The 15,739-nt window shown below is 49.1% G+C and overlaps 7 protein-coding genes across 7 annotated transcripts; 4 read left to right on the top strand and 3 right to left on the bottom strand.

Annotated features, from left to right (window-relative positions):
* Positions 1-558: 558 nt before the first annotated feature.
* On the top strand, positions 559-1,644 carry BKA55DRAFT_543016 (uncharacterized protein; the record flags this gene model as incomplete). The annotated part of the gene is made up of 1 exon (XM_046190540.1): positions 559-1,644. The coding sequence occupies one exon, from the start codon at positions 559-561 to the stop codon at positions 1,642-1,644; it is 1,086 nt and encodes a 361-aa protein (XP_046045342.1).
* Positions 1,645-2,137: 493 nt separating this feature from the next.
* Positions 2,138-4,222, bottom strand: BKA55DRAFT_120974 (CENP-Q, a CENPA-CAD centromere complex subunit-domain-containing protein). Its single transcript, XM_046184786.1, has 3 exons — positions 4,120-4,222; positions 2,532-4,052; positions 2,138-2,480 (listed from the first exon to the last, which is right to left on the bottom strand). The coding sequence occupies exons 1-3, from the start codon at positions 4,120-4,122 to the stop codon at positions 2,295-2,297; spliced, it is 1,710 nt and encodes a 569-aa protein (XP_046045343.1). The 5' UTR covers positions 4,123-4,222; the 3' UTR covers positions 2,138-2,294.
* A 4,027-nt stretch (positions 4,223-8,249) lies between these two features.
* Positions 8,250-9,404, top strand: BKA55DRAFT_543018 (uncharacterized protein; the record flags this gene model as incomplete). The annotated part of the gene is made up of 1 exon (XM_046190541.1): positions 8,250-9,404. The coding sequence occupies one exon, from the start codon at positions 8,250-8,252 to the stop codon at positions 9,402-9,404; it is 1,155 nt and encodes a 384-aa protein (XP_046045344.1).
* Positions 9,405-10,808: 1,404 nt separating this feature from the next.
* Positions 10,809-11,597, top strand: BKA55DRAFT_693974 (DASH complex subunit Spc34; the record flags this gene model as incomplete). The annotated part of the gene is made up of 2 exons (XM_046199981.1): positions 10,809-10,873; positions 10,922-11,597. The coding sequence occupies 2 exons, from the start codon at positions 10,809-10,811 to the stop codon at positions 11,595-11,597; spliced, it is 741 nt and encodes a 246-aa protein (XP_046045345.1).
* Positions 11,598-11,668: 71 nt separating this feature from the next.
* On the bottom strand, positions 11,669-12,322 carry BKA55DRAFT_520441 (DSBA-like thioredoxin domain-containing protein; the record flags this gene model as incomplete). Its single annotated transcript, XM_046188422.1, has 1 exon — positions 11,669-12,322. The coding sequence occupies one exon, from the start codon at positions 12,320-12,322 to the stop codon at positions 11,669-11,671; it is 654 nt and encodes a 217-aa protein (XP_046045346.1).
* A 154-nt stretch (positions 12,323-12,476) lies between these two features.
* Positions 12,477-13,934, bottom strand: BKA55DRAFT_577583 (uncharacterized protein). Its single transcript, XM_046193620.1, has one exon. It carries the CDS (start codon positions 13,801-13,803, stop codon positions 12,730-12,732), a length of 1,074 nt encoding a protein of 357 aa, XP_046045347.1. The 5' UTR covers positions 13,804-13,934; the 3' UTR covers positions 12,477-12,729.
* A 302-nt stretch (positions 13,935-14,236) lies between these two features.
* BKA55DRAFT_520772 (DNA replication/checkpoint protein) lies at positions 14,237-15,631 on the top strand (the record flags this gene model as incomplete). Its single annotated transcript, XM_046188456.1, has 2 exons — positions 14,237-14,378; positions 14,427-15,631. The coding sequence occupies 2 exons, from the start codon at positions 14,237-14,239 to the stop codon at positions 15,629-15,631; spliced, it is 1,347 nt and encodes a 448-aa protein (XP_046045348.1).
* Positions 15,632-15,739: the final 108 nt, after the last annotated feature.

Consider the following 15,739-nt stretch of genomic DNA (forward strand, 5'->3'; position numbering starts at 1 on the left):
GGTACATCTCCCTCTCATTCTGATCAAGGCCCAAACTCGAGATGCAGACCCTGGCCTTCTCTTAATCCAAGGGGCCTCCTGGTGGACCACAACACCACCCATGTTCAAAGCATCTTGGCAGTCCGGCGTTTTGTGGTTGCAGTCCACTCCCCTGCAAGAGACATTGAGCTAAAAAGAGGCGTTCCAGCCCAGTTGGTACTACGCCTCCGACTCTGGATTCTCTTAATATCTAACGCTTCCTGCCTCACCTCAGATCCGGCTTCTCAGTCTTGTCTATCACAACCACCACACTCGTTCAGTCTCTATCGTGACTTTCCATTCATTTCCGGCTTCTGCCATTACGATCCTTCCAGCATTACAGCAACCAGCGTTTCTCACGTTCCAACTCTATCCTTTCTTTTAGTGAAGCAAAACTGTGTCTTGCTCGCTGCCCAACTGTGGAATTGACTTCTACGGCCATTTGAATCGCATTGCAAACCGTTGTCATAGACAAACCTGAAGCTACCGCAAAAACAAACCACTTAACCAAATCACATCCAACTCACCCCAATCTTCAAAATGAAGTCCGTCGTCGCTTCCATCGGCATGCTCGCCGCCGTGGCCAACGCCTACAACTTCCCTCACCACGCCCACTACCGCCGAGACAACGGTACCGACTACCAGACCACTCTGACCGTCAAGACCACTGTCGTCGAGACCATCACCAGCTGTGCTCCTACCGTCACCAACTGTCCTGCTCGTGACCACACTGCCATTGCTCAGCTCCCCGAGTCCGACAAGGTCACCTACGTTGAGACCAACACTGTCATCCTCACCGAGGTTGTCTGCCCCGTCTCTGACGCCAGCTCTATCTACACCTCCGTCCTCCACGATGCTGAGACCGGTGGTGTTACTGGCAAGACCCTCACTGCCCCTTACACCGCTTCCGTCCCTATGACCACTGGCGGTGCTTACCCTCCCCCTAAGGAGGGCGACAAGACCGTCGTCTCCGACTACACTACCGAGCAGGTTGTCACTCTTACCCAGGGTGACGAGACCATCACCACCACCATCCACAAGACTCTCCAGACCACTATCACCGTCCCTGCTGGCCCTGAGGTCACTGACGACGGCTCCAAGGGTAACGGTACCCCCGAGGATGACACCACCACCACCACCACCAAGACCAAGACTGGCACCGTCACCAAGACCATTGAGCGCGTCGGTGAGACCAACCCCGCTTCCGGCGGTGACAACGGCTACAGCACCGGCAAGGGTGAGGAGGAAGGCTCCAAGGGTACTGGCAACGGTAACGGCTCCGGCAACGGATCCAACAACGGTGGCTCTGGTCCTGGCAACGGTAACGGTAACGGCGAGTGTGTCCCTGAGACCGTCACCGTCACTGTCCCTGCCTCCACTGTCTATGTCACTGTTGTCCCTGAGGCCAGCAAGACCGGCAGCTCTCATGATGCCACCATCACCGACAAGGCTATTGGTGGTGATGACTCCGAGGATGATGACTCTGAGGACGACGATGACGAGGAGGAGTTCTGTGACACCACCACCACCCTCGAGGCTACCGTCACTGTTGTCCCTTACCCTGTCAACAACACTGCCACCGGTGGCTACGCTAAGCCCACTGGCTTCTCTCGCCGTCTCCGATAAATGTCTTGAGACAACTCCTATGTATATGAAGTCTCATCTGTACATTGCTCACCATTTGGTCACTTCTTGGTTAGGCATCTAGTGGAGGGGGGGATATCTTTGTATAGGTCAACTACTCTCCTGGATGTATGACAATTTACTTTTTTTGCTGCTTCTTTCTTCAAAATCAATTCAATGAGAATCATGAACTTTCGTCTTATCTGGTCCACTCAACAAATACCCTCTCGGGTTACTTGGTCTTGTTCCCTTTTGACTGTAGCACGGATGGGGTTGGTATATGGAAGCGCTTGTAGATAGATAGACTTGGGTTATGCTTATCTGGAATGTCGGTTCCATAGACCGCTTCCTGTCTCATTGAGTCTTATACACATATACATCTTGCTTTTTATAGCACATATTCTTCTCGCTGCAGATGTAGTGTGTAGATGTGAGACAACATAAGCAATAAATATGTATGCAATGTCCTTAACAAGGCCTTTATAGAAGTATCTCATCTTAAGATATTATCTGTACCTGTACCCTAACGCTCATCCAAGGCCATGCGTCCATCTATGCAAACTCATCCAAACCGTTATCCCCAACGCCTTGCTCATCCATTCATGCATAGCTCAAGTAGCTTATTTCATCATCTCATATCTTATAAAGAGCATTTATCCAAGGACAACCTGCTCATAAGCTCCTTCATCTAGATACCGCTGCAACACATCCTGTAATGCAGCCTTCGTACGATTCAATTGTGGTGTGACTCCCTCAGCTTGTTGGAGGTTACCACGGATGCTTTCGACGTGACCTGCTAGTTGAAGTGCTACAGGTTCAAGAGGTGTATCTACAAGGTCCTGCTTGTGTGAGTTCTTCGGACGTACGCTAATGTAATGGAACAAACTTACCTTGAGACTTCCCTCGTCTTTGGTGTCAGTGACGAAAGTTGTTTCCTGACCCTTACTGGCTGGCCTTGATGTCGGCGCCAGGACATGGGCCTTTCGAAACAACTCCTTGCGCTCCCTCGTCTGCGCCCTCGCATTTGCCTCCAAGTTCCTCAACTCCTCATAATCTCTCTCAAGCTCCCTCTCCATCCTATCCTTCTCCGCCTTCAACAGCTCAACCGCATGAAGCCCTGGCACAAGCTGTCTCTCCAACGCCGCCTTCCCATCCAGTACCGCCTCAAAATCAAGCTCCAAAGCACGACCCCCATCAGCATCTCCGCGCCGTTTGGTAGTCTTCGATGAATTGCTTGGCGGGAAGGGTAGACCGCGGGCGAGTTTGCGTTCCATGCGGCGGTAGACGAGATGTAATGCTGCAGAGGCGTGGGTGCGTCGGTTGTTTGTTGGGGCCATGCGTTGCAGGATGGGCTGTTGGGCGAGTTTGAGGATGGATTTTGTGGTGGGGAGTGATGCGCCTGTTAGACCAGTCCAGTCTGCGGCGATCTTGGACGAGCGAATTGTACGTTTAAAGGGGGCGATGTGAATGTACGGTTTTGGCGGAGAGGCGAGAGATTCGTCTGAGTCAGAGGGTGCATCGTCTTTCTCTTTGTCGCGACGTTTCTTTTTGTTAGTCTCTTGTCGCTCTTCCTGTGGTTCATCTGCGTTCTCAGTTGACGGTCTTCCCCCTTTTGGCCGACCGCGCTTCTTGGTAGCTTCTTCAGGTTGTTGATCTTCTGCGTTTTCCTGTGCTACACGGTCCTTCTTCTTTTTGGAGTTTTCGGCCTTGCTGCCCTTGTTATTGGCATCTTCGCCGAGATCACGCAAAGAATTTCGTGGACTGCGTCGTGGTTGTTCCTCTTGTTCAGGTTCAGGCTCTGGCTCTTTTGCTTCACGTCGCCGTCTCTTTCGAGGTGCCGGTTCTGCCTCTGGTTCTTCTGGCTCGGGTTCAGGTTGTTGAGCTGCCTTGCGGCCCTTTTTTCGTGGTCGGGACTCTTCCTCTGGCTGTTCTTCTGGCTCTTCAACTTGCTTCTCCCTCGCTTTCTTCTTTCGCTTTTGTTTTCCAGCATCTTCTGTTTCCTGCTCAGGCTCCTCATTCTGATTCTTTTCGAGAGATGGTCGTCCGCGCTTCTTCTTTGGTTGCGCCTCTACCGTTTCTGGCTCAGCTTCTTGTTCATCTTGATTCTTCTCCAGCGACGGGCGAATGCGTTTTCGTTTCGGTTGCGCTGCATTTTCTGTCGTCTCTTCCGCATTTTTATCCTCTAGTGAAGGTCGACCACGCTTCTTTTTAGATTTCTCCACCTGCGCTACTTCTTCCTCGGGCGCATCTTCTTGCGCTTGTTTCTTTGGTCGTCCCCGTTGTTTCGGACGCGCAGCTTCTTCAACATCGGCTTCGTATTCGTCTGGTCGATCTTGCGACGCGCTGGGAGCTTGTTTGGACGCGTTTGCAGGTCTACCGCGCTTGCGCCCTTGCGGTTTTGGATCTGAAGCCTATTGAAGAGAGTGAACATTAATCGCAATGATCGTTTGAGTGAGTATCTGGTGCTGTTTTACTTACCATGGTGGTTGTTGTGTAAGGAAATGGTTTGTTTTGTTGATTTAGCTGCCGGCCAATGGATTGGATTGATTTGAGTTTCAGCGGCTCCGGGCGCTGAGACGGGGAAGCGGGGCAGCCCGTGTCTGTCTCCGCTCAGATCCGGGATGGGAAGGGTTGATAGATGTCATTCTACGCCTCAATCATGATCCAAATTTAGAGTTGCACTATAACGTGTGCTCTAGACAGTTTCAGTCCTTTATGTCTTTATTTTATAATATTTTAAGTAGTTTATTCATATACTTCTTCTGCTTGAATATTCACGCTACTCACAACTCTATACAAGAATGACAGACAGTCACTTGGATCAACACTCGCAGCACAAGCTACACAAATGAAACGATGCTCATCTTGACTAGACTCATCGACTTCAGCTAGAAATGCCAAAACGATAAGCGAAAGTTTAGCCCGTTTGTGCGATGCAGCTCCCCCAATGCTACATGATGATGCCATCAGACGTGTGCCCTCGCGATAGGCACACGCGATAAAAACCCCGTTTCGTCAGACTCTGCAGGACAGACGATTCGATTCCTCGCAGAAGCGGAATACGCAAATGCGTGATGACGATGATGGGCCGTTGAGCAGCGTCTGCGTCTCGGTACCGAACAATGGGTATCAGTACCCTCATGATCCTTCAAGTACCTCGGATTTCAAGCCTGTAACGTATCATATGTTTTCTCTCTTTTGTGCGTTGCTTTGCATTGTACCGAGTGTCTTATTCGTTTGTTGTTTGACAACTCATGCATTGCATTACGAGGCCAGACAAGACCTCGAGGTTGAATCAATCAATCAAAATCTCACCGTCTGAACATTATTGCATCTTTTATCGACAGACAAATACCGCGCACAACATGTAACACAGTCCCCAAATTTAAGAGTCATACCAACGTGTCAAAAGTCTCAGTGGTTCCCATCGACCAACACAAACAATGCCCTTGTCGATTCCCCGTGGATGAAGAGTAAAAAAAAACAAAAACAGACTAGACCCTACCTCGAGCATTGATGCCCAAATCATGGATGTCGGTGATGCCCCCTCGTATGGACCTGATAAAATGGGTTGGTCCACGACGGCGCTTAGAAGAAGTTGTGTTTAGGCATTGAGTGATTATTTTGCTTTTCACTGAAGGTCTCAAAATCTGTGGGATCCATTCAATTGTGCAAGGGTTTTTAGATGTTTCCACTTGATCAAGGGTTTCCATTCAACTTCCATTTCAAGTTTGTTTTCTGTGTTGGCAGAGACCCGACGCTAGTGCAGGGCTGGGTTAGAATGGGCTCGGTGAGAGTTGACTCCCTGCTTTCACATGAATCTTTGAAGACGTGGAATGGCAGAGCGGGCCGTTCCATGTCTGAGGATTCGCATTGTATCACAGTCTACACTGAGCCAAGACTGGCTAAAGTTGTTGGCACTGATATAAAGGCAATGCCCAAGACTTGAACTATGGATAACCATGGGCATAGACTCCTCTATGCCACCTCTAGTATCTATTACAGAAGTGTCGAGTCTCTTCTTGTTGATTTCACATTGATTACTTTTACTTATACATCCACTTTGGACCCCCAACTGGATACTCAGTCAGCTTCAGTGTAAAAAAGGCGAATGCATAAACCTGTATTAAGACAAGACCTGGGTGATAACGAAACCGTTCGATCAGTCTCGATCTAGACCTGTCAGCCCTCAATTCACCCGGGGCCTCTTTATCCAAGTCTGAGAACCAAGACCAAGACTGTGGAACCAGAAAAGAGTCTTAGTTGAACCTCTTTGGTCTCATTCACTGAGACATTGACTACCTATCTACGGCCCAACCTCCTCTTTTTTTTTTGTTTTGGTTTACAGACCCGATCCGAACCCGGCCCCGGCCCCGGCAGTCCAAGCTGATCGTCCATCCACTCTCCTCCTCCGCACGAAGACGAAAAAGGCCGCTTCGCTGTCTAAACAGAGGCGAGCAACAGAAACTCTTTGCGCTAGACTAGATTCTTGAACTAGAAGCGCGGCTGAGGCTCAGATGCAAGGGCATTCCTTGTTGCTAGGCTTCTCTTATCTATCCACTGACCTGGCCTGACTGATAGTCTTCTGTCTGTCTGTCTGTCATCGTCATTTGATCAATGGCATCATCGTTGATCGGCTTCTAACTTTTGACTTACAGTACTGCTGCTGCAGACTTGATCATCGCTGTACTATCCCGTACCAGACTGGTACCATTACGGTAGCTACATACAGTGACCTACATACTAAGCTCATCGTCTTTCAATCTGTTGTGCATTTCACTTGCTCATCACCTTTGCCTCTGTTCATCAAAGCCTGCGGAGCCTATCAAAGTCGTTTTTCTACAGTAAAGGTACCCCCTCTGTCCATACCTACCTTAGTAGGCTCCGGTCGGTGTTCGCCATCCGCATCTCACTTGCATTGCATCTGAGGTGCTCTTTACTTTTTTTTTTTTTATCTGGCACTTCCCCTCCTCTTTCTCACACTTTTTGTTTTTCTTCTTCTCTTTCCCTCTTTTTCTTCCTTTTTTGTCATCTTCACTTGGATTTCCTCAAGTGAATGACAAAAGAGCTACGAACGGGATTGATAATCACCTTCAACCTTATTAATCTCGACGACGAGATTCTTCCTTCTCCGTACTGTACAGACAGAATTGGGTCTTAGCAGTAACGATATACTACGAGACACTACGATACGATAAGCGGGCTGACAGAGATCTCCTGAAGAAATATCTCGCCAGGTCCCTGTCTCCTTTCTAGGACGATACTATCGCCTGCCTTTCGAGAAAGACTTATCATGACCCCAAACACAAGTCGCATATCATCCTCTCCGTGTTGGAGGTTTCTCCTCTGGGTCTTGACTCCCTGACTATCGCTACTGTTCATTTCTCACAGCAGATTCATTCATTGATATCTGCCATTGTCTCTCCACTACCAATTGATCGTCTCAAATATCGGTATCGTATCGACTGGCTTGAGGCCCAAAGTTGAACCAAGCGAGGACCTGACGGGACCCCGCGACAAGCAAGACCCAGCCTTGACTTGACTTGGCTTGTGCGTTTGTCCCACGTCTTGTCATCTTCTCCGCTTCTTCTATTTTGTTTCTTTGAACCTTCTATTTTTACTACCGATTTGCGACTCCTGAATTACAAGGTCAGTGCTGGCTTTCTAAAGTCAAACAACACTACACTACGGTATCAAGGGCCTGAAAGAATAAACCGCCCAACCAATTCTATCGCCAATCACCCACCGCATCATTAAAGAAACAGCCTGGACTTGACTGGGCTTATTTGACTGGGGCACCCAATCGACTCCATCTACGTTCCCCTCTTCACTCCCACCTTTGGCCACTTGGGTGCATTGCCTTGCATCGTCTATGCTCTGCTGGCAACTGACTGGACTGGGACTTGACTGGCAGCCCCGCGTAGTATTGGCCTAACCCAGCCCAGTCTCTGTATCCAATTGCATAACTATACCCACGTCAACACCCACGCTCACACCCACGCCCACGTCTACGTACAGCACGCACTGAGCCCAGTCCAGCACCGCTACCGCTATTGCTACCGCTACTACTGCATCTGCATTTGCTTTGCCTTGCAGTAGCCAACGGTTGCAATTTTTTTTTCTTCTGCCCTTTTTTTGTCTTCCGTCTTTCTTGTTCTCTTTCCTCTTCGTACCAAGGCAAGACAGCGCATTGTTCTCTTGTCTGGTACCTCAACCTCAAACCAGACTAAACCGCCTCACTCAAGTACACACTCACTTCATCTCACCTCACCTCACCTCACCTCACCTCAACTTGTTATATCTTACTCGTTTTACTTCCGGATCGGCTCGCCTCCATCCGGTTGTTTACCCCACATCATAACCAACCAAACTACTTGACTACACCATCCAATACTTGATTCATCGATAAGACGTTTATCGACCCGAGTTACCTTGTCGTTGACGGTCTTACTCGAGACAAAGACTCGAGGCTTATTAGGCGACTCTTCTGTCTGTCCATCAAAGTTTGATACCTGGACACAATTGGTATTCACTTTATCCCATACCATATATACGTTTCTTGTTAGACCTCAACTCTAAGGTCTACCTACTTATACACTACATCAGCCATGCCGCCAAAAAAGAGCCTTCGGCGGCGGCCCGCGACACCAAATCTTAACGTCGCTCAACTTCAAGCTCAAGTACAAGAAGTCCAGAATCAACCTCTCACCGCCGACCCCAACTCGCCACCAGAGACCCCCACCACATCGCCGCCTTTCCTACGCAAGATCAGTCTAAAACCTCGGCGTCAACCCGACTTTCATGATTACTTTCAACCATTGGATTCGGACCCTAACATCAAGCCAACTGGCGATGGACACCAATTCAGTTATCAGCCTTCAGTGGGCCCTCATCAGTTAAGCCCTCGCTCGTCTTCCTCATCTGGCATGGCCGACGACAGCAGTGATGAGGACAGCAGTAGTGAAGATGAAGATGAGGAAGATTCGGCAAGTCCCAGCATACGAAGCATGGGAAATGCTACTGGCCCAGCAGTCTCCTCACCAATTGACGACTCTGCTATGGAGCTTGGCGACGATGACACTGACAGTTCTAGTGATTCAGACACTTCAGAATCCGACTCAGGCTCAGAATCCGACAGATCCGGTGCCACAGATGAAGCCGAGACCTCTCATATCACTGTTACTTCAACGGCTACGGCCACAGTTGCTTGCAATTTCACTGTCGAGGATATTGACCCTATGGATAGCGATTGCGACGGACTCGATGTCCTACAACCTACCGAGATTGAATCCAATCGCAGTCGCTCAAGGTCGCGAAGCAGGAAGGCCCACAAGACTATGGTGAAGGATTTTAGAAACCTTACTTGCAGCAACGAAACATCAGATAACGAGCAGAGTCCTGAGGGTGAGGGCGAGGGCGAACTCGACGAAGAAGCACAGTTCTTGAAGCGCCGCGAGCAAATCAAGAAATTCCGACGAATGAGCATGGGTAGCAGCTTTGGTAAACGGACACACAGCGAGCTCAGCGACTCAGAGGATGAGGGCGAGGGGCTCGACGCCAACGAGGTCGGCTCCAGCGCACGTCGTATGCGGAGAAAGATGCATCGCACCAGTCTATTATTCCATGACCCGCCCCCTGCGCGGATCGAGGAGCTCGAGGAGCCAGACTCCAGTGAGGATGAACTTGTTGCGCACCAGCACCTCGCAAGGGAATTGCCCTATTGGGCCATCGAAATTATGGAGATGGGCTCAATCTCCAGCTAGAGCTCTGGACCCTGCAAGCCACGCACCATATCAGCTGCGACAACCATCATGCTACCCCGGCCCGCATAGGCATGAACATTAATGACATTACGAGGACGAGAGGCGACCAGGGGTCCCTCTGACGACGATAACGACTCACCTTTCCGCATCCCACGAGCATGACACCGCCTACACCGACCAGCCCCTGAGTCTACCGGGGTTTGGGCAACGGTGAACCATTGATTGTGTTCGCCTTACCTCAACCCCATGATCAGTTATGCGTCGGGCAGGTACGGATACTGAAGGATGAGGAGACCATTTGATCAGAGAAAATGATATTGCATGTTTTGCATAGAATTTGCATCCAGGCCGAATACGGAATTGTCACATTGGATTTCACAGGGATACCTTTAGACTGTTACGATATGTCGAAATTGTTTATTGAAGATATAAGATGGGCATGATATTTGAGCACAGAAGATCATCATATATATATATATATATATATATATGCGGAGAAGACATGGACATAACTCTGACAGACAACATGAAAGCGTTTGGCATTTATCATCATTATTGAAGCAATTATAGAATGGGATAGATTGTGAGTTTCTTTCTCGCCCGTTTTATGTCATGGCAATGGACCATTGATCACTGCATAAGTTTGGAGCTTCGTAATGGGCAGCGGCTTTTTACCTCAAACTGCCAATAGGTCATCGCTGGATGTTTCTCATTCTTGCATTCGTAGAATCAGAACATTAGATCATGTGTCTTGTACTTGCAGTTCTTGGCTTCGACTGTATAAGCGAAAGGCCTTGGCTTTGTTGATCTACAGGGGTTAGGGAGCTTGAATAAGCACCGTAGAAGATCAAGACCTTTGTAGATCTGAGATCCGATTGACTTCAACTATAACTTTTCTGCAATATACTAGGCACGCTGGATATTGTCAACCTTTTTTTGGGGAGGGGGTTTCATGAAGCTACCTAAGTATATTAGTGTTGGTAGCAATCATGACTGTCATCCTCAGGATAGGCACTATGCTGGCAGAACTATTCCCACATCCGATATGGAAGAGATGAGATATAATATTTATATACATGAACAGTTGATGGCTGGACATTTCGGCGGTTGTAACATACATAGCTTGATTGCTGAGTTGATCATCATTAGGAGCTGGCGTGTAAGTGATTGCAATGTGGGGGTACTTATCGATAAGAGCTGCCCGCGTCCCTTGATTGTTTTGAAACTCCGCCATCGTCAACACAAGCTACCTACCTATCGTCTCTCATTATCAACCCGCAACTTTGAGGCCATCCTCTTCCGCCATAACAAGTTGACATACACCCTGGGTCTTGTGTTTTCTTTGCATAACCGTGACATAGAATCTTCCGGTGGTACTAAAATTGAGCGACAACAACGGCCATCATGTCGCTCATCTCTGCGCATCTTGAACAAATTGGCTATTCATGCCAGGGAATCGACTCTCTACCGTAGGTAACACACAGTTCCTTCTGTGTCAATCGCTAACTTTCTTTCAGGTTCCCTCCTCCAAAGATCTTCACCAACGCCCTCCTCTCAAACCACGACATCACATCTCTCATCCGCGATACAGAACCCCACGAACGGGCCCTCTTCTCCGTCCCACCACCTCCACCACCCTCAACAACTCTCAAACCCACAGAACCAGAGAAGAAAAAGTCCTCGGGTCGACGACAAACTGTCTTTAACGTAGCCTCGGGCGAAGTCACCACAGGACCTCCACCCCGCACCGGCACACATCCCCGTCGACAAACAGCCGTAGCAGCTGTCCTAGGCGGTCAAATGCACGAAGAACTACGGCGCGGAGAATCAGATCGCAAAGGCGACGTCGACGTCAATGTTCTTCTCCGCGGCGCAGAGAAGCTCTGCGGTGTATATGAACTCCCCGGAGCGAGGGAGCGCATTGCTGCGCTGAGGAGTAAACATGCACATGGGAAGAACACAGCGGCGTATTATGAAGCGCGCGTCGCGGAACAGGCAGAGCAGCTGGCGAGTTTGGAACATAGGGATTGGTATGATGAGGAGGAAGAGGAAGAAGAGGAGGGTGAGGTTTGGACAGAGGATGACTTGAGAAGGGAGGAGGAGGAGGCGAAGGATATGGAGGTTAAGAAGAGGGAGTTGCAGGTTAGGTTGAGGCAGATGGAAAAGGATCTTGGTGGTTTGATGAGAATGTGATGATACCCTTACGAGATATGGAGATGGTTAACATGATATACGACGGTCTATGTGATATGAGCAAGAAATGTCTACTGATCCTTAGCAAGCAGCTCATCTCTCGCCATAACGAGCTTTTCCAAAATATCGCTGATATCCTCCGCTCCATCAACAGTGTACTTATCATTGATGATATACCGTGGTACACCCCTGACGCCCTTCTCTTGCATCTCGCGAACCTCATTATCAACCTCCTCACCTCCATCATCACCATCCAACCACTCCCTCGCTTCGTCCCTTTCAAGGCCCGCCTTAACCGCTGCAGTCTCTAAATCCTCCTTTCTGGTAATATTTCCGCCGTCCAGAAAATACATCTTCATAATCTCCATCGCAACCTTCGTCTCCCTACCCCTCAGCCTCCCCAGCTTCTCCAACCGATGCGCATTTCTGGTATTACCAATCGTAGAGTTAAAGTTGAACTCTAGACCTTCTTGCTTAGCAATACCGTTAAGACGAGCTTTGACCGAGGGTACTTGGTCTTCTCCCCATTTTGATGCTATCTTGGCCACGAGAGGCTGGCTGGGTGTGTTGGGATCGAGTTGGTAAGCGTGCCATTTGGTGGTGATAGTGTCCGTTGAGGAAACAGTTTTGAGATAAAGGGCTATAGCGCGGGATAGACGGAGGGCGCCGATAAAACACCAAGGACAGACGGGGTCTGATATGGCGGTTATAGAGATCGTAGGCATTATGGTGGCTCTTGTTTGTGATGGTCTTTAGAGAATCTGCGATGAAATATTGGACTGGATAGGGAAGATGTGATGGAAATATATTAAAACAGGTTCAGCAGGGATCGGGTTCATTTTACACCCGAGACGACCTTTAATCAATTCCGATTCATAAGCGCTTGATGTCTTCACCATCTTTGAACTTTCAGGAGAAAACGGGCATAGCTTCATCAAGAGGGCGGAATTCCGCCCGCCAAGGAGTTCTGCTTTCGTAAGCTCTACTTTCACCGCAAGCTCTTAGTTGACCTCGGACTATTCCAAACACATCTATTTGTAATCCAATTCATTATTCATTCGGCTGGAGATTGTTCTCCGGGTATCATATTCTATCCTGCCTTATCCAAGCTCCATCTCTTTATCATGCCTGGCTAGTCTCTATGCGGTGTTCTATATGGTTCGTGTCTAAGTACTTCTCGGGGTCGTTGTGATCGCCCCCCAGGACGATACAAATCTCCCTGTCTTTGTGATGAGTCCCAATTACGTGCGCCGACGTTCTTTGACTGGCGTTGGTCTTGTCTTGAGCTGCCAGGCCCTTCAGACTCAGCTCTAGGGCTGCTCGGTGTAGATACGTCGTATTGAACAGCCCTATCCCAGTCAGCAAGCTTTACATATGGACTTCTAAGCCATGCTCTCAGCTCATGCAAGAAGAGTCGCGTGTTGTCTCGGCCCAGAAAATCTGAAATCATTTCCTCGGCTTGGCCAGCGCTGCCCATGATGTCGACGGATTTCAAGATGGCAATGATGTATTCGAGAAGGAACTCAGCATTGTTGGCTCTCCGTCTCTCAACTGCATTCCTCGGAGCACTCCCTTCGGGTGTTGGTACTGTCTGGTCGGCATCGGGATTTAAGAAGGAAAACACCTGTAACTCTCGACGCATCCACATTCGTGCGCGCGAGACTAAGTCGTTATCTGAACAAAAGGCCGCTGGAGTCAGTTCGCGGTATCGAGACAAGCGATTCGACCCAACATGTTTTGAGTATCTATTGTGGCGATACACATCCCTCCGCCTCGCGATCTCATCTGAAGGACTCAAGCTAGCTGTTTCGTAGCGTGATCGACGGGGATATGGACGACGTCGCGGAGGACGCCGACGGTGAAGAGGCGATGGCGCATATGTTCTGATTTCCCATTGTTGTGCCCGGGGCTCTGGAGCAGGCTTAGGTACGGTGTAAGTCTTTGCGACAGGTTCATCGAGGCCGTGGCGAACTTGTGAGATGACAGCTTTGCAGAGCGGACATTTTGGCGATTGCTCAAGCCAGCTGAGAAGACAGAGATAATCAAAGTTTCGGTGTTGACAAGGAACAGCCTCGCAGACTTCGGAGATGCTTTCGAGGCAGATAACGCAGCAGTTGGTGGCGTCTTCTTGCCTGGTCGCTATTTCGTCGAGGGTGCTTTGGAGGACTCGACGTTGGAGATCATCTGTAGGTTGGTCTATGTCCATAGCGGACTTGCGGATTGGATAAGGTGTAGGGCTGGGCCGCCTGGCGCAAGTAGTAGTGTATCCAAAACACCCAGGCAAGAAAGCGAAGATAAGATGTTATCGTTTGGGGTAGTATGAAAAAAAGATGGATGAATGATGAACAAGAAATGGAGTTGAGGTGGGGGTCCGGAATTACGTACCAAAGTTCGGAGCGGGTGGGCCCGTTAGTTCCGTACCTTCCCTGCAACTGTCATGACGTGAGACCCATTTTCGCGTTGAGTGGTTCGCGTCCCGCATTGGCAGTTGCAAAGGGATCCATCTAAACGCGTTTTATCTGCAATCGCGACACTCAATTCCACTTTCCCTTCATGACCATTATTTCTTACCCATTTTCATCTAAATCCCGATTTTCTCACAGACTCCCATACAAATAAACGACTTCATGGCTATAGCAATGGACGAAAATTTGAGAGCAGAATATGAAAGTCAATCACAGCAACTGCGCATCGACTTGAAGACTTGGGAGACAGAATGGGCAAAGACACACGAGGGCAAGAAGCCAGGAAGAGGGGATATCAAAGCTAATGAAGATATTGGTAAGTCTTTTGAGAAACAAAACAACCGACATGCTAACCGTTAAACAGCGTCGAAATATAAACAATATAACAAGGTTCGAGATATACTCTCGGGCAAAATCCCACCCCCCTCGAAAGAACCCAGGAAACGAAAACCCGACACTCTACCAGCACAAACACCCACCAAACGTACCAAACACACCCAGACTCCCTCCAAGAACCGCACACAAGACCATGATGAGGAACTCATGAATACACCAGCTATATCGCGAAAGCTGTTCAGTCCCGCGTCGGTAACCTCGGTTGGTCCGACACCACAAAGAGATGGTCGCGTGCTTGGACTCTTTGACTTGTTGGTAGAGAAAGAACTAGGAACACCATCTAAAAGGGACTCTACGACCAAATCAGATTCCGCACGAAAGGTTAATGCAACTCCGAGCAAACGATCAGCTACCATGGATGACGAGGAGAACGAAAGGCTTGGCCGAACGCCTATGTCATCTAGTAAGCGACAAAGACTAAACCACTTCATGACTCCGTTGAAGAACAAGGATGGAAACAAGGATGCCGTTACGCCCTCTTCGGTCTCGAAACTCCAATTCGATACACCCGCGTTCTTGAAGCGCAATACTCTACCAGTTCTTGACGAGAATGGGGATTTTGATGCCCCAGCACCCCTGCGGCTTCCGCGCAAGCCTTTTACACGAGGTCTGAGTGAAATTGTGGCAAGTCTTCGAAAGGTGGAGGAGGAAAACTTGGACGATGATTTGGACGCGTTGCGCGATGCTGAAGAAGAAGGAATGGATGAACCTAAGCCCAAGACTTTGTTCCCGTCCAAACCAAAGGATGATATTCTGGTTGAGGACACCCAGACACGGCAATTACCACTTGGCGGTTTCGATGATGAGGCCTTGTACGACAGCCCAGTGGAGGAAAATGGCAACCCGACAAGAGTGTATAAGAAGAAGGGTCAGAAGCGAACGACAAGAATGGTCAAGATGCGTCCAACTCGGACCAAGCGACCCGAAAACATGGGAGAGAACCCTCAGAGCGATATTGAAAACGATGAAACGCAAGCTGGTGGTGAAGATGCTGGATCCGATTTTGAGGAAACAAAGGAGAAGAAGCCCATACAGAAGAAGGAGGGCACCGTTAGGAAGGCAGCACGAAAGGTCAATGAGCTGGCTCATGCAAACTTCCAACGGTTGAAGCTTAGGAATCACGGAGCAAAGGGTGGTCCTGGTTTTAACAGTAGATTCCGACGACGAAGATGATGAACCATTTTGATCATGGGCAAGAGGGTTATTACGAGATGCACTGCATGGCGTTCTGATTCGAGGCATAGATACCAACAGACAAGGAGAGGTTATTTGTTGCATTAT

The sequence above is a fragment of the Fusarium redolens genome, assembly GCF_020744475.1.
Source record: "Fusarium redolens strain MPI-CAGE-AT-0023 chromosome Unknown BKA55scaffold_15, whole genome shotgun sequence".
NCBI classification, from domain to species: domain Eukaryota; kingdom Fungi; phylum Ascomycota; class Sordariomycetes; order Hypocreales; family Nectriaceae; genus Fusarium; species Fusarium redolens.